The sequence below is a fragment of the Diadema antillarum genome, unplaced genomic scaffold, assembly GCF_040938485.1.
Source record: "Diadema antillarum isolate AM-2024a unplaced genomic scaffold, OU_Dant_1.0 seq00000839_RagTag, whole genome shotgun sequence".
Lineage (NCBI taxonomy): Eukaryota > Metazoa > Echinodermata > Echinoidea > Diadematoida > Diadematidae > Diadema > Diadema antillarum.
Genome location: NW_027271715.1, coordinates 552621 through 574169, shown reverse-complemented (window position 1 = coordinate 574169; position 21549 = coordinate 552621). Strand labels below are relative to the sequence as shown.

The following is a 21549-nucleotide window of genomic DNA, read 5'->3' as shown; positions in this document are numbered from 1 at the left end:
CCCTTTTGTCGGTAAGCTCGGCTGAGGGATTGTAATGCGGAAATAACAACCAGAGAGCCGGGCCTGGACCCTCAAACATTGTTTGACTGAGTGAGAGATTGTAAAGAAAGTACATTGGACTCTGTAAAGCGGGGTGAGTACTGTCTTCAAGTTGTTAGACAGTCGGACATTCTAAGCTGTGGATGTATCACATCTAACTTTTCCCCGCCTCGTCAGGATCCCGAGAGAGTATCAGCATGGGGGATAAATTCTTTGTCAACGAGGGTCTCAAATACCTCTTTCTGGTAAGTACACTGAACGTGTTAGTATATGCCTAACATACCTCCTTCTTTTGCGTGATTTCATTTTGGTATACGAGAGACTTTCTCGGGCATTACGGCTTTAAACGGATTTATTCAACTGTGTTTAGTATTCCCCTCAAGTAGAGCGTAGTTAAACTGTTATGTAATACGGTGTTGCATCTCGAAAATAATGAAATATAGTGAAATAGACGAGATGCTATCATTGTTTTTCAAACATCATTTTTTACTTGGCCCTCGAGCTAATTAGCCACAAACCCTTTCTTACATTCATACAATCTAACACAACCTTACGAGGAGTTTGCTTCAAAAAGGCGCCGTATCCATTGAAATGATTGATTTAGCGTCTTTTGGAAGCAAGCTCTTCATATACACGCATGATTGTACGTGTAGGACGTAGGCTATCTACTTCGGCTCAATGGAATATCAGACCCAATGATGGTAGCATGCACTCACCTCCAAAATAATGGACTCGAGGTCAAGAGATAGAAAGAAAAAACCGCTTTGATGGTCAATCTTTGCATTCAGAGAATAGACGATTGATGAACCGTACGTTCTACTTTACACATTGTAAAGTAGAGCAATACCAAGCATTTAGTAGTGCTTACTCGTTGTCATAGTGTCAGGTAGTAAAGTGTAAGAAAATGAATAGGAGCCCCCCCCCCCCCCCCCTTAAGGGGGATCTCTTGACAGTGTTCACTTTCACCACGCTTTGAAAATTTAAGTAATAATCACAAATCACTTTAACAGGAATGATGATGCATAATTATTCAGTATATCATTAATTTTATATAAGTCCCTTTTAAATAATAGTGCAGCGACAATAACTGAAGGTACAATTTACTATATTTGCAGATGAAACAAAACCCCCAGTTTTGTTGCTTCTAAATAATTCTAAAATGTGAATTGGGGATAAAGACAACCAGTGTAAAAAATTGAATCGGTATAATCAATGTTAAGTACTGTTAAATATACAAAATGTGAACAATAGTTATGACAAAAGATGTTTCTAGACAAAACCGCCTACAGTTATGGTTTAGTGGGAAAATAGTGATATCTCCTTATATTTTAAGCTTTATAACGATTTTTGTTTTAGATGGTAGGATGATTTTGTGATACAGCTGACCTACACAATTATGCATCAAACAAATCTCGAGCATTTTTAAACAACTGCTCCCACTGGTAAAAAGTACCTTTATAAGTTTGTCACGCCTGGTCATAATGCTGGTTGTGACAACAGACGCTGGACAGTAAGCCATTTTCGAATGCGTCGCACTCAGTACGTGTTTGTTGGATGTACAAGGGCTAGAAATTCCCCGTAAAAACTTCTTTTAGATCATTAATAATTCATGAATCATCCAAAGTAGACAAGACATGAATATGTGAATGCACTTCCTCTTGCTTTCAATTGTGCGCAAAGAAGGGTGAAGTATGAAATAATGGGCAATAACAACAGCACGTAGAACAGGAAGAAGACATAGGCAGATATTCAGACCATTCAACCTCAAATCCAGTCGACACTTTATTTAACTTATTACGTGATAAAATTCTGGTCTCGATGCGACCTGCATAGAAATGCAGATAGTGTAACTGCTTTGGTCCCATGGCAAACGGTTTGAAATGGAGCAGAATTCTTTTCGGGGAACCTAGCAGCCTATGACAATATTATGACATATTATATTCGCGGAATTTACATTACTTTTATAGATGATGTTCTGGCACATTCATAGATGAGGATAATTTTAAAACGATTGTTAGTGTGTAACTTCTTTAGACAGCGTGTTCGGAAAGTTTTATCAACGGAATGTAGGATATTCTCAAAGAAAGGCTGGATGATACACTAGTATACACCAAAATAATCCCTATCAATTAACCTTGCACTGTTATGGGCTTCCTTTCCTTGTCTCTTCCTGTTTATCCTTCTTTCTCGTTTGTCACAATCCGTCAATCTGTCTATCCATTTCATGTCTGCGTGCAAGAGTGATATACTGTTTGTAATAATTATATGTCTATGCGCGTTACTGATATTCATACATTATACGTGCATGTATCTATATATCTATATCTATCTATCTGTCTGTCTATCTATCTATCAATCTATCTATCTATCTATCTATCTGTCTATCTACCTTTTGAATTGTCTATATCTCTGCCTGTCTGTATGTGTGTCTGTGTTGTTTGTCTGTCTCCCCTCCTCTTCCAGCAACTATTTCGCACTCGGTTGCTTTTATAAACGATACAGCCAAACACAGGTTCAATAAAATTTACACTTTATCCAATCAAAATCATTGCGCTGTGTGTCTCTCATGTTCATTCAGTAGAAAAACAGCTTTGTGTGTTATTATCATTCTGCCACGCAAAGTAATTTTGCAGAAAAGAAAGAAAAGAAATTCTGAAGCTAGGGTTGAACGATAGTAATTTGACCTCTCTGTTACACAGCGTACATTCTTTCGGTCAGGTAAACCATGGACCTACAACGAAACCATGGGTAAACAGCAACGTGGCGCACAAAGGAAACGACACAATTCAATGTATATTCATCTAGGCCTATCTATCTATCTAGTTGTCTGTCTGTCTGTCTATTTATTTATCTATCTATCTATCTATCTGTCTGTCTGTCTGTCTATCTACGTGTATATACTTATGTGACATCCTGATAATTAAGTATGTTTACATATCTGCCCGTGTGTGGACCTGTCTTTTCCCTATCTATCGTTCCATCTATCATTTTATGTATATACCACACGGATAAAGGGATTATGATGATCATATCTATAGCTATATCGGCATTGATCGAATGGAAAATTCTGCTATTACTTAACTCAGGTATCTCTATACAATGTAGGTTACCAAGTTTATCAAGACTTGGTTGGTGTATAACCTGACGTCCTATCGTAGGACCTAGATTATGACGGTCAAGATGGCTCTCCAATGCACCACACGACCCATGGAGTGCACTATAAGTTGGACCCGATCTCTGAGACTGAATTTCATTTGTTTCGGGGCATAGTTGCTTTGCCAAGAAGACTCAAATGGTGTAGTGTATATTGCCATAGCCCATGGGTGTTTAAAGTGTCGAACGCGCTCTCTTCCGATCACCCTCTCTGCTCTGATGGAGAACTATTGGTGTTGTTCGGTGTATATCCAGTGAGAGATACTTGTCGTTAATGGCTTTCATACCGGAAGCCTTTCTTCGCCCCATACAGGGCATGGTATATAAAGGTGTGAATATAATGCACTGTATTCACTGCTCTCTCACTCTTCGTATAGCGCTCATCAAGCCAGGAAGTTTTTGTGTGTGCAATTGTCATGTGAAGGAATGTAAGAAAAAATCACGTTAACAATCTGATGCTTTGACCTGGAAAATACTCATCAATGGCACGTACCCTCGCAATTAAAATTATGTATGTATGTATATATATATATATATATATATATATATATATATCCGGAAAATGGAGCAGAAAGTCTGTAGGTCCATTTGTACACAAGAATGGGTAGGCATAATGATCTAACTGCTGTATCACCATTTTACACAAACTTTGACCCACTAAGACACACACACTCCCACATAAAATTAATGAATCTGTTCTCTTGATTCTAAAAGTTCGTCTTTCATAACACTAAAGAATTCATCGAAAAACAATGAGCTATACTTTTTTTTCCAGGCATGCGGTTTGTAGAGCTTTCGTAACAAACATCATGGAGCTAGTATTCGCCATGTCGGTATGGTTCGATGGAGCTCTTTCAGGAAAATTAGTGTACTGCATCAACGAACTTGAATGAATTTCAAAGCTACACAAAATTATCTTGAGTAGATCAAGCCTCTGTTGTAGGTTCAACACTCTGTGCAAATTTGATTTGTCTGCGAAAATTTGTCAAAACTAAAACACATCAATATTTTGATCATGGATAGTAAATCTTTGTTTACATATCACTGTGATTGCATAATAGAGTTTCCTATTTTAGTTGACATTATTTTAGTTGCGTATGAATTGGGAGTGTCCCTTGGTTACAAAAGAGAGCTATTATAGCGTTGAGGATCTCTCATTTAAACGTGTAAAATTTATAATCATTTTAACTAGAGATGTTGAGGTGTTCTAGTGTAGTGAGTAGAGGAATGCCAGCGATCCGCCTGTTGTGAAACCATGCTCCGTCTAAACATTGGAGAGGAAGCAATGGTGATTATTTTGAAACAGGAGAGCGAGGAATCAGGGATAAGCATCATCAATCATCCAGTCTCAGAACTATTGAGTTTGACGAGTTGGTGGTATGCTGTCTAAATGTATTTACAGTGTACGATGAAACATGGATTGTTTATCTTAGTTGGTGATGTATGTACAATTCCAATATTCATCTCATGGATCAAAGAAATTGTGTACAATTAGCATCGATTTACATTGAATATCATCGAGAATCATTATAAAAATGGTCACAGCTAAGTCTTAGTCTAATATGCTCTCACATTGCGATAAAAATCCAATACAAAAATAGACCATAGTTGATGATCTAAAAAATAGATTAACCGACTTACTTGCTTACAGTTTTAAACGTTTTGTTTTGTCTTGTTTTTTTTTTTGTTTTGTTTTTTTTTTTGCTCAGCACGTTGTATAGGTTTTCCAAACTATTCATGAACGAATCTCATAATTGATATGCTCCGTTTCGGTCTCTTGCGTTTTCTCTTATCCTCAATCAATCTAAAATAAGAAACTATACAACTAATACTTTATTTTCTTATTTTACGAAGTAGGTTGTCAACATGGTTATATCCATTATACAATATCACACAGAAGTTAATATTTTGTCTTGTGTTATCAAGAGGAGTCTATGAAATGACAACACCTGGCGCTCTTGTGTATGGACACTGAACAAAAACTGAGATAAAGACCTACTTTAATATCATACTTAAATACATCATATAAGCCATGAATTATCAACAAGTGTTTTTTATGTCCGAAAAAAGAATTGTTAACCATCATTTGAATTAATACCTTCCAACCCCCCCCCCCCAAAAAAAAAGTGAAAAAAAAAAAACACTATAACGACACAAACAGAAAGTGTACAAACTGTGATCCATGTATTTCCTGCTTAGTTATTTCCTTCTTAATAACAGGCACTAATGTAACATCCATCCATTACTGGCTGTAACGGGAAATAACATGCTTCATTAGCGGAGTTTGTGGTAAGCTCCCGGAAACTCATTCTTTCGCTTACGTGCCATTGATTTTGACATGGGGATTATCCGATTTATATAAGGATGATTGTGTTAATGGGGATGAAATACCTGGAACATGAATTGGAACCGAACTTGACCGCGTAGGAAGGTGATAGGGGTGATCAAAACGTAGCAGCCTACCACAATAGAGATATCAACAGACAGGAATGACTCAGCAACACAACAGACCGATGCAAAGTCTGGATTGCTTTACTGCTGTGTTGGGCAACAGGAACTAATTATTTCCTCTTTACCGTAGCGCTCCATCACCCCTCCCCTTATATAGTCTTTATACCCCAACCATAAACATGCAAACAGAATAGAAAGGGAGCAAGCCAATTAACCTACGTGATTGCTGACAAATAAGCAATAAGAAACAACCAACAGAAGAACGACTTTTACAAGTCAACAAAAAGACACAAGGGTTTATGAAGCAGCATCAAATCCGCAAGTCATCCTTGCATTTTGTACAAATGGTATGTGGAGACCGGCTCTGATTATAACGTTAGATGTGACATTAAACATAATGCTGTAGTGGCAAATGGCAATGGTAATGTATACTGATATCGTTTCAGCCTTATCTTTGATATCATTTTGTCTATAATCTGTAGGGGGACTACATTTAACAAGCAGTGCTTCTAAGTAGTCCCCTCCACATTTGTATATGGTGTTATTCTATCTCAGAATATCACTATATTTTGTATATACAATACATGTAACATACTCTGTATAGTTTTGATATAATGTCCACTATGTGTTATACCCTGTATATTCTATCATATAATGTCCACATGTGGAATATGAATAAATTTCATTTCATTTCATTTCATTTCAAATGATTTCTGTTTCATTTTCAAGCGACTTGTGAAGTCCCTATTAATAGTTTTTGATGGATGGATTCTGTCTAATGTGACGGATGTAATGTCATAAACAGGAAAGACTACCAGGTGCTTGATTTGCCAAATCATCGTGACCCCACGGTGACCTCGACAGCAATGACTTCCGTCTTTGCGTCCCTATCCTGGTGATGCGGAAGTGGCTCGGAAAGTTTGTCTTTTTAATAATCAGTCATTTGTCATAGTAACTTATCATCAGCCCATCGAGATATTATTTCATCTTTCCCTTTCCGGGCTGCTGTGGCTTTACCAAGAATTGTTTTGCAAATATTTTTATGTCCAATGATTGGTTCTATATTTTGCGGACTGGTCTTCATTCTGAAGTATTTGTGACTAATGAAGGCCAAAAATGTCAGTTTGATTGTCTGACATCGAATTGGAGGCCTGACATCAAAGGACAATGATTGACATCATTCCTGTGTGTCCTATTTCTTGCCTGATCCTCACCTTTGAAGGAGGAAAGTGACATGGGAAAATGAATGTTATGTTAATATCAGGTTTTGCTTCTCAGGGAAGAGGGACTAAACTGAAATGAAGAGAGAAGGAGATGATTATTGAAGGAGTAGAAAAAGAAAACTGAAGAAGGGAAACGATAAAGTGCGTAGACTATAAAGTAAGGATACATGATAAAGAAAGATAAGAGATGCTAAAGAAGGAAAAATCTACGATGGTGTATTGAAGTTCCAAAAACGTTTTTACTCAAAGATTAGCTTTTGATGTGAAGAATTACTGTAAAAAGATCTTTTCTCGCCCTTGAAGAAACACTTTCAGTAAATTGATTTTGAATTTATCGTGGACTATCACACAGAAGATCCTAAATAAAATTACTGCCATCCTTTGACAGGGTCTTTTTTCCTACACCTACAGTATTCCTCCTAACCTAAATATCAAAACAAAGGTATGATTATATCTGACAACTTTCCAGTGATTGCGGTGTATAAAGTCCTCCTTAAAACCAATGTTTAGACGGATGATTTACACTGAGGAGGCTACGATCAGGAGTGGACATATCACATATAATATTGTAGTATGAAATCCGTGTTACCATTTTTGAAAGTGTGCTACCAGGAAAATTTGCCCGATTTGGAGTGTATTGTGACAAGACTGGGATACAAATTTAAAGTTCCTGAAACGCAGAGAATAGCGCCTTCTACTATAGTGATTAGAGGACTTTCAGTAGAAAGCAAGGAATCTCTGGTCATTGACGTTGTGTGTGAGTTTCTCGAACATGCACTACGAAAATATTATTGAAACGTGACCTGCACTGTTTAGAAATCGCGACGACAGTAGCCTATAATAGATTGAAATGAGACTAAGTGATAGTAACATCTCCAGGAATAATGGTATCAAAACATTAAGTACAATGGCCAGCTCGCCCTCACACCATGACAAAGAGCTCTGTCTGTCGTGTTGACGTGAAGTTCTGTCCTGATGTCCATGGTTGACTACTGGAGCAAATCACACACATAGGAATATTGTACATAATATATATATGACAAGGTAAAAGGGTCGAGCGGCTGATTTGGGCTATGATACACATGGTGTGATATTGTCTATATACATAACATGCAGACCAGACCCCCTAGAGTGAGTCAACAATTATCTCTTGAAGTGTAGTAGTAATTTCATTGTGCCGCCCCCACGCCCGAAAACAACATTGTCCTTTCATAGGGAAGTACCCCGACAGTAGAAACACCGACACGGAGAGCATGATTGCATACACATGTCTCATCAGAGTTATAGGAGAATGGGTAGACCAATATGTAGTGTAATTTACTGTATGAGGAAACTAGTTCACTTATACATTAGCATACAACTACTAGTTTTGACTCCTTATTTCACGGGAGAGGGATTCTCATACAATCAATATGTGATAACTTATAAGTTTTATTTTTATTATGCTGTGGATATCAAAGCAAAAACCCTCAAAACAACAACAACAACAACAACAACAACAACAACAACAACAACAACAACAACAATAATAACTACCACCACCAACAACAACAACAACAACGACATCAATCAGAGCAAGACATAGGTCTAGACGCTTTTGTTACAATATTGAGCAAAAAAAAAAGAGCAAAAACATCGAATCTGTCACATAATTCTGATTTATTTCCGTGATTTGCTGAAGCAAAGTCAAAGCAATAATCCATTACATATCAAATCGCCCTGGAGACTACCAGAAGCAGCAACTATAGGATTAGTTTGGCACTGCATACAATTTATTATTCTTTTCTTTTTCTTACAGATATCGAGTTTATCATTAATGGTTGTCAAAAATAATGGTCGTGTAAAACTTTGCTACACAGCAGCCTTCTTTTACAATGGAAAGCAATCCAATTGTTTTCTACCGCGAAATGGCATTTGTCACGTTTTTCCGCAGAAACAAACATCGACAAAGACGATTTCTGTCTGACAAAATACCATCTCTCAAAACCATCGTTTCTGTTTCGTTTCGTTTTGTTTTATTTGAAATGTTTGTTTTGTTTTGTTTTTTGTTGGGAGGGTACAGTTTGATTGTTGTGATTTTCCACATTCGTTATTTAGTTTTCTTGCGAATAGAACGTAGGCAATTATTTTCTACATGTCAACATTGCTTGTTTTGATCCCTCCCAAAGTACCCCCTTTCCCTCAAGAATGGTGTAAGAGGACGAATTGGTATAAATGTATAATGATGCATGCTCAGATGTATTCTTTGGTTATCTTTTACATAAAAATATCATTTGAATGATTTAATGTTTGTTGAAAGTGGAGTAAAATAGAAATAGAATATACAGCTCATTGAAACTAAAAATTAAGCATCAGTATCTTGCATCGAAAGTATAAAACGGAATCATATTTTGCTAATGACAGTGTAATTATGGATACCACAGGATATTGACTCCATGATACGGATCGTACGAACAAATAAGTTCTGTGTTGTATTATCTCTTTAATTGATTCTAGTTTTCCACAATATTGTTTTCTAGCTACTATGGCTTGGAGCAAACGTGGCCTACTGGGTGGTCACCTTCCTGGTCTACGAGCAGGGCCCACAGTACTTCTATGTCAGACGTATCACTGGGGTAAGACCGTCGAGTGTCACTCGATCACAAACTCAAGTGTGGAGGAGGAAGTTATGTAACTTTTACTCCACAAATATTACTCTTTTGTGTGTGAAACTGTCGTGCAATGTAGCATTGGGGATTGTTTATACTCTACGTGATGACATAGCAAATTGATTGAAGAAGAATAAATGTGCCCCTGAGAAAGCGCTGATCAATGACATCCACTTCCATGAATATGTTATGAGATATCATCGAAAGTGTACTGTATTAACGAATAGAATAAGCTCTATGTAGTATACGTAATGACGCATAAAGTATATGCCATGTTTAATCTATAGTAACCCTGTAAGAACTATTTCTTTACGTTCAATTTAGCGTATAGTGAACACAAAGGGATGGTACATAATCACATGTTAACAAACTGTTGTGTTTGTGTTCACACAGGTGGGTTTGTCCATAGCCAAAGCCAGTGGAGCGGCTCTCAATCTGAACAGTATGTTAATCCTACTACCAGTCTGCAGAAACCTCATCTCTTTCTTCCGTGGATCGTGCGCCACCAACACGGTAGGATCTCAACAGAGGGCGGTAGACTTGCCGCTGCTTTCTGTCAAATAATGTCTGACTTTTAAGTAACTCATTGATAAACTGCGTATTTGGATTCTTTGCTGTTATGTTTGAATAAGTAAATGAACAAATAATGATTCACCAAACAGTGTGGTGGAGCAACATTATCACATCACTTCAAGGAAATCTGTGGAGTGGCTGTTAGATACGCTATTAAGTAAATGAATTTGTTGATGAGTTTGAAAATGATAGAACCACCCCTGCGCATAGGAGAGATATAGGATACTTCGGCACAATTTACTACGTATCACTGAAGAAATGCATTAGATAATCATTGTTTCCCCTCATGATTTTTTAGATCGAGCAACACCCACGATCTACCAACCCAAGTGGACTATTAATCATAGGCCAGTCGGTTTGAAGTAGACCTTGATCAATGTACCTTCATGAGCTGCTTCTTTCTAAAGAGTAACTGGATAATAATGTGTAATGTTGAGAGGACAATTTTGCGCTGAAAATAAACATTCTTCGTCGAGATAATAGTAATTTAAAAAAAAAACCATTTTTTCTTCTTTATTTTACGGATTACGAACATTAGCAAGAAGATAGAGAGACACGTCCCGTCTTTAAGAAGAAATAATGTGTAGTAGTTAACAAATAAACTTGCGAAACACGAAAAGAGAACTTGTAGATTGCATAATATTAATTGATATCCAAAGACTTTTACTAAAGTATTGTGTTATTGTATGTTTGCTAATCTTGATTAACTCAGCTTTGTCGGCGAAGCGTACGACGTCAGCTGGACAAGAACTTAACCTTCCATAAGACCGTTGCCTACATGATCGTCATCTGGACCATCGTACACGTGGTCGCCCACGCCTTCAACTTTCGAAACCTCTTTAACCACCAGCGATGTGTGATGACAGGCAATCAAGAAATGTGTGATCAGTACGGCTTCGACAACATCGACCGCAAGTTCACCTTCTTCCCCAACGATAACTGGCTGAATCCACTACGTGAAGTGCCGGTATATATTACTGATTATTTTTCTGTACCCATTAGAAACCATGGGATCTTCAAAATGAATTCCTAGTGTGTTGTCACAATACCAAGAAAAAAAAATTACAGAATAGACACAGTGTACAATAAAGTGGAAAAAAAAAGATAGCCTGAAGTGGGACATATCTATGCCAAACGATTGTTACCGCTATCAATATTGTTACCACCATTTTGTTCTAAGTCTTTAGGATGTACTTAAGGTGCCTATATGCCACGTCAAGGAAAGAATATAATTGTGATCAAGATAATTGTGAGGGGATGCGACGAAATGAGGGACACAACGAAGAAAAAAACAGCTACAGGGAGAAAGAGAGGGAAAGACAGAGAGGAGAGATAGATAGATAGATAGATAGATGGATGGATGGATGGATAGATAGATAGATATATAGATAGATAGGTAGATAGACTTAAGATAGACAAAAGATAGATGGTCATTGGATAGATAGATAGATGGATAGATATATAGATAGATAGATGGATAGATATATAGATAGATAGATGGATAGATAGATGGATTGATAGAAAGATGGATATATAGATAGATCGATCGATAGATGGATGGATAGAAATGGATAGATGGATTTATAGATAGATAGATGGGTAGATAGATAGATGAATAGATAGATGGATAGATAGATGGATAGATGGATAGATAGATAGATAGATAGATGGATGGATAGATAGATGGATGGATTGGTAGATAGATAGATTTTAGATAGACAAAAGATAGATGGATAGAGAGATAGATAAATAGATAAATAAATGGATAGATAAATTGATAGATAGATAGAAAGATAGATAGATGGATAGATAGATAGATAGATAGATGGCTATATAGATAGATGGATGGATAGATAGATGGATAGATAGATAGATATGGATGGATAGATTGATAGATGGATAGATCGATAGATAGATTTATAGATAGATAGATAGATGGATAGATAGATAGATGGATAGATAGATGGATGGATAGATAGATAGATAGATGGATAGATGGACAAATGGATAGATAGACAGAAATATGGATGGATAGATAGATAGATAGATGGATTGATAGATAATTAGATAGATGGATTGATAGATAGATAGATGGATGGATGGATAAATAGATGGATTTATAGATAGATAGATGGATAGATAGATAGATAGATAGATGGATATATAGATAGATAGATGGATAGATAGATAGATATATGGATAGATAGATAGATAGAGAGAGAAAGAAAGGGGGAGTAGGAGATAGATAGGGAGAAAGAAAACACAAAAGAAAGGTAGAGGGAGAGTAAGGGAAGAGATTTAAATCATGCAATCGATTCTTACCAGACGTTTACAATCATTTGTACCACTGTACCAGTAACAACAAGATATTGAACTTCCCAGTGATTGTATAATGATATGGGCTTATTTACCATGTTGCTTCTTCAGTGACCGTACACTTCTCCCAAAGAATTTGGTCCTTGATGGCTTGATACAGTGGGATACTCGATCCTTCTACAACTTTGTCGATATCATATAGGTAATACACTTTGTTCAAGGATTAAAATTTGACTTGTCATTGTACTTTGCCCCGTTCAGGCTCTACCAGGCGGACTGAGTCTGATCGTGCAGGGTTTGATTCCTATCGCAGGGTGGACGGGCGCCGTACTCACCATCGCCCTCATTGTCATGTTCTCATCCGCTACGGAATTCATCAGGTAAGAAACGATGTCGATCATCCAAACTAGCTGACTGTCATTACTGTGGTCGTGATCTGAGTGAGGATGGGAAAGAAGCCTCACAATGATTGATGAAGGAAGAAATGGTGCCAACGTCGATGTTGATGATGATGATATTAAAATTTGCAAAGGCAATGTTACCACCAATGATGATGTTAATTGATGTTGTCGTTGATGATGTCGATGGTGAGGTCATGATGATGTCACTGACGATATGATATTGATATTCTTGATGATGTCATAGATTATATGGCAATGTTATTAGTGATGTCACTGATGATGTCAGTGACGATGTCGATGATGTTGGTGATGAAGTCGATGATGGATACATGTTTGTCCATCAATTATGCCTTGGATTTCGACAGAATGGTGCAAACGATAAGTATGATTCTATGACAATTTTAGAAATGGTGATAAGATTTGCATGAATAGTTTGACGGCAGTTGACTCAGTAGGTTTGCCATGAACACAATGATTTTTAAGACAGTTTATCTCTGACTAGTTGACTCAACCTCTACGAATATATTCTGTGGACTACTTTGCATTATCGGTGAGATTCTAATTGATGACAGGGAGAGCAGTCTGTTATTTCATCTGAAGAATATGAACAAGAATAGACGTTAACTGCTATCACCTCTGACTGCTGCTTGTGGTCTGTGATACCGATTTCATCCTGTCATTTGCCATGATGGTTAACCCACCTTGTTATTATTGTATCATTTTTGACAGGCGTTCTTACTTCGAGACGTTCTGGATTACTCACCATCTCTTCATTGTTTACTACGCTATGATTCTTGGCCACGGTGCTGGGTAAGTGCACGGAGACAGGACACCTGTGCAACCAGGATTTCCAGGGAAAGGAAGGATGGAGGAAGGGTGGGGTCAAAGTTCACGCGTCATTAATGGACACGTCGTTTTCGGTTTTCCCCGCATACCACTGAACCACACGTGGACTTCCAACTAAAGAAAAGACCATGAACGTGTTGTGTTGTTCTTCCTTATTGCACTAAAACGGGTCTTTAATCTTGACTATAATTATGCAAATAATTATTATGTACTCATATCAGTTTAGTGACTGCAGAAGTTTCTGTATAATGTGTTCTGGCGAATGTATGATTTATAAGCAAATGTTCCGTTGTCAAGTATTTCAAACAAAGGGTAAATATGATCGGATGATTGATCAACCCCGATTTCTTTTGTTCGGCGCGGTTAATATTATACTGCTCTGCTTACTTTAATTACTCTATCTTATTTCATTCCATTTCATTTATGTCATTTCAAACAACACAAAACGTTTACACAAATCACTAAAACATTGATTGTGACAAAAGTGAATGCTGTAAATGATTATACCAAACCAAAATCATCTGTAATGGAGGGGACTGCTGAAAAGCTGGGCCTGTAGTTTGCACTCTCCTCATGAACAATATCTAATTACTGAACTACTAAAACTCAGCCAGATTGCCAAGAGAAGAAAAGAAATGAAAAACAAAAAGAAACACACCGGAGTCACAAACACTCACACAAACAAACAAACAAACAAGCAAACACAAGGCAGCCCACCTGTATTTTTACTTTCATTTCATTTAAAAGGAATGAAAAGAAATGAAATGAAATGAAATGAAATGAAATGAAAATTGTAATTAGATGATAAACAGCTTTGTAGACAAACGTGACCCAAAATATATCAATCATGTCAGAGAGATGATCCCAAACGGATGTTACGCCACTAAGAGAGGTATTAACAATCTGACGTCAATTCTCATATCCTCCTGTCTTGCACAGCGGCATCATCCGATCACAAACCAACCTTGACGGTCACAATATCGATGCCTGCATCACCAAGCCAGATCTCTGGGGCGTCTTCGCCGAGTGCGACTTCCCGGTCTTCAAAGACGGGGCGGCCGCGGTAAGATTCCTTACCTTATCACATACCATTGCCTCCGTACGCCTCTAAAAATAAGAGGTCATCCCACGTGTTCGACACCCATGAGTCATACGGCCCACGAGATAGACACCAAGTAAAACAGGAACCCTAACAATGCCTAGGACAAGACACTACAAAAGAGGCCTACAATATTGTATGAGCTCGACACAAGGCAAATGATAATAATAATGATAATAATAATGATAATAATAATAATGATAATAATAATAATAATAATAATAATAATAATAATAAAAACCCTTGAGCTCGACACTCCGCATATTAAGTCCAGTGATGTAATTTCGGTCTTTTGGGCCTATTTTTTATTTTCCTAGAGTCGAGCTCATGTGCCTATGTTACTTGACGTCGAGCTCGTGGGCCTTGTTCACGTAGTGTGTAGCTCGTGAGCTGTGTGACTCGTGGATGTCGACCTCGTGACAGGCTTCCAAAATAGATGTTGCTATGCAGTGCGCGTGAATGATAAAGCATCACCGATGAATGCAGTCACATATACAATTAACTCTTTTCTGCATGTGCCAGGGACTTTTAGCTATGTGTATAACATTATGGGATTTCTGTGTCAATTGGCACTCAAAACACGCAAAGGGTTAAGTATGTACATACGTTCTTATCTAAAGATGAATTAAGAATTGAATTGAATTGAATTGAAATGAACTGATTTTCTGTGGGCTTGATATAAATAAATACAGTTATTAATGTCTTAATAGGAAGGTTTTTCAGAGCCCTCTTAAAAGAGTCAAATGAAAATAGTCTTTTAATTGTAAAGAGAAGTGAATCCCAGAGTGTGAGAGTGTCCCAACAAGTAACACACTCACTTGATAAACAGGAACTTAAGCAGAGTTAGACTTATTCAAGACTTGCTAAGCGTCTAGACCTTAGAAGACAGCTTCAAACAGATAGACCGACAGACAAGAGAACACATGCAACACACATACACACATACACACATGCAAATACAATGGATTTTTGAGAACGTTACGACAAATATTAACGTAGAAAATATTTCACTTTTATTTTCGGTATGTGCTGCCAAGTTACCTTCATGTTGTTTTGTTCTCCTTGTGTCAGAGCTACAAGTGGGTGCTTGGTCCTATGATCCTCTACATCATCGAGAGAAGTATCAGAGTATGGAGGAGCTGTCAGCAAGTCACCCTTACAAAGGTGCGGTGCCTTCTTCCCGCGCATTATAGCCTTATGTATTCACGTGACACAAGAGTGAGGTACCTTCTTCCCATGCATTATAGTCTGATGTATTCATGTGACACGAGAGTGAGGTACCTTCTCCTCGTAGTCGTGTGTAGGGCCTATTCATTGTGACAATCATGAAAGTGAGGTACCTTGATGTGGGAGACGATCATGATAATGAAGTGACTTCTCCTGGTAGTCCTAATGTAATCAGATAACTATGATAAAATAAGGTACCTGCTCTTGGTCCTGATGTAGGCTACATAACCAAACATAACAAACTGAAAGCAAGATGCCTTTTGTTAGTCTAAAATGTAATCAGATATCAAGTAAACAAGTTGTACTCACGAGAGGAAGGTATACAACCTCCTAGTAGTCATGATGTTATCAGTTGACAATAATAGAAGTAAAGTATCTTATTATGGTAGAAATCGGGTGATAATCATGACAATGAGATGCTTTTCCGGGTAATCTTGATGTAGTCACATGACAATCATGATAGTGAGGTTCATTCACCTGGTAGTCTCGGTGTCCCTCCGGTTAGTTAGAATGTGTGTCTTTGCGTCTTTTTCTTGTCAACGAAATAACATAATGTGATATTTGAACACGATGTCTGACTTATGACATTGAATATAATTTAAAATTCTGGTTTGTAACTAACATTATTTACAGGTGGTGAAACATCCGTCCAAGGTGATCGAACTTCAGATGAAGAAGAAAGGATTCAAGATGGAGGCAGGACAGTACATCTTCCTCAAGTGTCCCTCAGTCTCACACGTCCAGTGGCATCCCTTCACACTCACTTCCGTAAGAGAATAGTTTTTTAAGCGATAGCAATAATGGTGATAATGATGATGTTAATACTAGTAATAATGATGATAATAATTTATATATATATATATATATATATATATATATTCATATCATATAATAATAATAATAATAAATAATAATAATTATTATGTCTCCGTTATCCAAGGACGCCTGTTCAGTATTACCACTCCTGCTATACCAGAGTCGAGAGGGACGTAGTGGGTAAAAACATCTTGTTCAAAGGGACGTAAGCACTGGGCGGGAATCGAACTCGGGTCTTCCGATTGGGAGTTGGGAGTCTTATTTACTATAATGACAAAAGCGCCTCCACATATTTAATTATCTATATTAGCTAATAATCAGATGTTGATACAAAATGTATTTTGTTGAAAGATACTTAGCTCTAAGCACCGGCACATTTACTCCCATGGTGCGGTAATCCTCCTATAGCCATGATTCAATTTATGGCATTCATCTCTGATCCTTCATCATCTACTCCAGATATTAACATAGCCACACCATTTCCATCTAGAAGTGAAAATGAAATGGGAAGCGTTGTTTTGTCTTGAAATTTTGATACATTTTAATGTAAAAACATCTCTACGGTATCATCGCAACAAGAAGAGAAAGTGAGTGAACGAACCAGAGCAGAGTAAAACCAAACAAAATCTCTCCAACAGAAGCACACACGAACACACTCACTGAAACCACATATATATATATATATATATATATATATATATATACGTGTATATATATCAATAATGTGCAACGAGTGTCAACCTTTTAATCGTAAAATATGATAAACTGAAGAACAGGAATTCGTTATTGTCAAATGTATATTTTCTTGTACAGCACAACTGTGTAATAGTGTAGCAGTTCCACCTTCTACAGGGAACTCGGTAAAGATTGCAATATGCTTGTTTTTTTAGGGGGAGGGGGTGGAGGGCACCAAAAAGGAAGGCATATTTTGCTAATTGTAAGATTAATCTGACATTGTTGGTCGCAATAGGCTCCTGAGGAGGATCATTTCAGCGTGCACATTCGTGTGGTCGGGGACTGGACTTCCGGCCTGGCCAAGGCCATGGGAGCTGATAGACCAGAACAGCAGGACCAGGACTCACTACCAAGGTAGGCTAGTACTTAGCTTTCACTCAGACAGCAGTGACAAGTGTTGTGTTCACCGGCCTTCGGTTTAAAAGGTGTAACATGTGTGTCTAATCACTAGAGATTACAGAATAATTCCTGATATTTTATATTATGACATTATGCCATTATGATAAGTGGGAGATATTGAATAGAAATATTTGCGGGCCCAAGCTAATTGAAAAATTAGCTCAAAGACAAGTATGAATGTGACATAACAAAGTAATCCAGCATTTCTATTTTTTTAAAATACTTTTTAACAACATTATAATGAGCACGCAGTTTACTTCGCACCGTGTTTTTTTTTCGTCCTGTCCAAAAATGACTGTAAAACGCTTGTGATGTTCAGTAAAGTTTATTTACTCTTTGAGTGAATTGTCAACTGTATTAAGATGTTATCGTACTGATTGCGATAATTAAATCGATGGGCTGTTGAGTGCTCAAAGCGTATGAAATATATCATTTAACTTCACAGGGTTGCTGTTGATGGGCCGTTTGGAACAGCCAGTATTGATATCTTCAAATACCAAGCTGCGATCTGTGTTGGTGCTGGCATCGGAGTTACGCCCTTCGCTTCTATTCTCAAGTCAATCTGGTAGGTCAAGTTTTCATGACAGGTGTTCAGTGGAAATTTTGACCGTTGCCATCAGTGATCTGGAATTATACACATCGTTGTGGTATTGTTAAAAAAGGTTTAGGAAGCTTGACAGGGATCCTGTATGGATTCGTTTCTGCAAAACTCATTAATCCTAAAACATGGTGTCCCTTTTTGTCGAATTGTGTAAATTAAGGATAACGAAAAATGCTATAGGGTAATGATAATAATATGAATTTCCGGAGGAAGATGTCTCTTTTAAGGCTCTCTCTCTCTCCAAAAAAAAAAAAAAAAAAAAAAAAGAAGAAGAAGAAGAAAAAAAAAAAACACCAGCAACGACAAAAACTCATTTGGGTGTTGTACTATGGTGTTTACCAGCATTTTAAAAATGAATTAGGTGTACTTCGGCGAAGGCTGTTTGGCAATAAAACCATGTTCATTTTGGAAATTTCTTTGTATTCCCTTTATTTTTAGAAAAATTGATAGTCGTGTTGAAATGTTTGTTTCATTAATTTTGTTACATGTGCGCAGGCTGAAGAGCGTTAATAACAGCGCCTCCCTGAAGCTGAAAAAAGTATATTTCTTCTGGATCTGTCCCGACACAAACGCCTTCGAGTGGTTCTCGACTCTCCTAGACTCCATTGACACACATTTCACAGAGATGGGCCAACCAGACTTCCTCAAGTACTTCATCTATCTCTCGAGGGGATGGAGTAACACACAGGTAAATTAGACTCAAAATATTCCGTTTTGCTTCATCCGTTTTTTTTTCTTCTTTTAAATTTCACTTCATTCTTCTTTGATTTCCATTTCCAGTGATTTCATCGTTTGTGCTGTACTGAAATTATTTCTGCCTCTCTTCTGCTCTTGTCATCTTTTTCTCTTCATTCTAAATGTTGAATTTCCTGCTCATTTCCTGCTCTCGAATCACGTACGTTACTGTGTCATGTGAAAGTTTATGCAATGACACCAGAGGAGTTAACGAAAATCATATCGATTGCATTAAGTTGTCACAATTTCATAATATAATGATATTTCATCCTACGATCTCCTGTTTATTGTGGGTGTGCTGTTGTTGTTCATGTGTGTCCTGTCCACATTGTCTTCTTCTTGCAGGCCAAGAACATCTACCTCCAGGAGGAACAAGAGATAGACGCCATCACCGGCCTGAGGCAGAAAACTCACTACGGCCGACCCAAGTGGGACTCCAACTTCAAGATGGTCGCAGCTGAAAACCCAGGGTAAAAATATTATTGTTACTACTAAAACATGGACCTGTTAAAGGCATTTACCACTTGCAGACGAAACACAACCCCCAGCTTTAGTGCTTCAAAACAGTTCTGAAATATGAGTAAGGGATATAGTAACAGCCAGTGTAAAAAGTTAATTAGTATAATCAATGTTAAGTATTGTTGAATATATAAAAAAAATGTGACCAGTAGTTATAATAAAATTGTATCTAGACTAAATCGTCTGCAGTGAGAAAAATAGTGATATCTCTTCGTAGTTTAGGCTTTATTACATAATTTTATATGACCTTTATCTATTTTAACTGACCTACACATATGCATCAAAATGTGATAACTCGAATTTTTGAAGTCACTGTTCCCAATGGTAATTAGAACCTTTAAAGCCAGAGGTGTGGGTGTTGTGGGATGAGGGTGAAGAGACAACCTTGGACCCTCCTCCGGTCTCACCCCTCCACGTGATTGTTTTGCCGTGTTTTGCCAAGTTTGGTGTGTTACTTTAGACGATTATTTGAGCTTTAAGTTTGTTTTAATTAACTGAAATGTTTTGGCAGCAGGAGATTAAAAGCAAAATACGGAAATTAGCCATAAATATTTTAGTCTTTGTAATGTTTGCTCTGAAAGTAATTTGTTTCTAAAATGATAACATCAAGACAGGAAATTCTGATGAGCTATCGTATTTCAGCTGGCATATAATGATCTTTTGTATATCCAGTCTCATTTGGCCCATCTCAGGTTTTCCTCATGACATTGTTACCAAAAATGTATACATACAAACAGAAACGAAAACAAGCAAAAACAAAAAGAACAATAAAATAAAACATAACAAAACTTAACATGCTTCCCTTGACAGTACATGAGCGATATATTCAGCTGTCTTTCATTCATAATTTCTCTCTTTTCTCTACTTGTAAAACAGCACAAGTGTCGGTGTATTTTTCTGCGGACCGAAGGCCCTTTCATCAGTGCTACATGAAAATTCGAACAAGTTCACCAGCATCACACCGGACGGGGCCAAATTCTTTTACAACAAGGAGAACTTCTAGAAAGACCCGGCCTCGAAGGAAAGTCTTTCTAACTAGGCGACCATTCGCAAACCCTGTGGTCATAAAGTGGAAGTTTTTTGTTGTTGTTGTTGTAATGTTTTGGACTCGAAATCAGCCATGCTACCACCATGCTATTTAGCACAACTCCACTTTAAGTGGTAAAATTACAGACATTCGTTAACACAATCTGCTGAAGTGACGTAGTTAATCCCATTTCATTTTCATCCATTGAAGAGTGTACCAGATTGCTTCTTAAATTCCACCTGCAAGCTAGGTACCCACGAAACGATGTAGATCACAATCCTACAAACCAGCATATCTCAACGAGTATTGGTTAGTATCTCTTGCCTAATATATTTCACGTACTATGAGAAGTTTATTTGCCATTTTCAGAAGTGAAATACGATTTTAATAGTCTTAGTAATGCAAGTCAAAGTGATTTTCATCGCTGAAGGTTCATAGCTTTTGTACAAAGACCGGATGAACATATCATACAGGAACCAATGTTTATTTCAAAAAGAATATATGTAATGTATTTGATCACCGGAAGAACACTTTCAAAATTTCAATTTTGTAGGCTATTTGAAATTTCAGAGGTTAATCTAAGTTATGCTTTTAGTCTTGCACAAAAACTTGAGATACGATGTGATAGTCGGTTCCTAGAGATTTTGGTATCGATTGTGTCGTCACAACTCTGTGAAGGATTGGCACAAACTATAGATATTACTTCTATCAACCGTTCGTGTACAAGTTTGTGTACAAACA

The 21549-nt window shown here is 37.3% G+C and overlaps 1 protein-coding gene across 1 annotated transcript; it reads left to right on the top strand.

Moving 5' to 3' along the window:
* Positions 1-227: 227 nt before the first annotated feature.
* LOC139740194 (NADPH oxidase 2-like) lies at positions 228-21078 on the top strand. Its single transcript, XM_071650779.1, has 14 exons — positions 228-284; positions 9386-9481; positions 9908-10027; positions 10800-11054; positions 12665-12783; positions 13534-13614; positions 14590-14713; positions 15821-15913; positions 16610-16744; positions 17763-17881; positions 18372-18491; positions 19023-19215; positions 19608-19732; positions 20658-21078. Exons 1-14 carry the CDS (start codon positions 237-239, stop codon positions 20782-20784), a joined length of 1755 nt encoding a protein of 584 aa, XP_071506880.1. The 5' UTR covers positions 228-236; the 3' UTR covers positions 20785-21078.
* The last annotated feature ends 471 nt before the right edge of the window (positions 21079-21549 follow it).

What these genes read in the sequence shown, in the direction of transcription:
- LOC139740194 (XM_071650779.1), top strand. Translation starts at nt 237, where the DNA reads ATGGGGGATAAATTCTTTGTCAACGAGGGTCTCAAATACCTCTTTCTG. An exon ending in GTCTCAAATACCTCTTTCTG is followed by an intron (nt 285 to 9,385) that starts GTAAGTACACTG and finishes ATTGTTTTCTAG; the next exon opens with CTACTATGGCTTGGAGCAAA. An exon ending in TCAAAGACGGGGCGGCCGCG is followed by an intron (nt 14,714 to 15,820) that starts GTAAGATTCCTT and finishes TCCTTGTGTCAG; the next exon opens with AGCTACAAGTGGGTGCTTGG.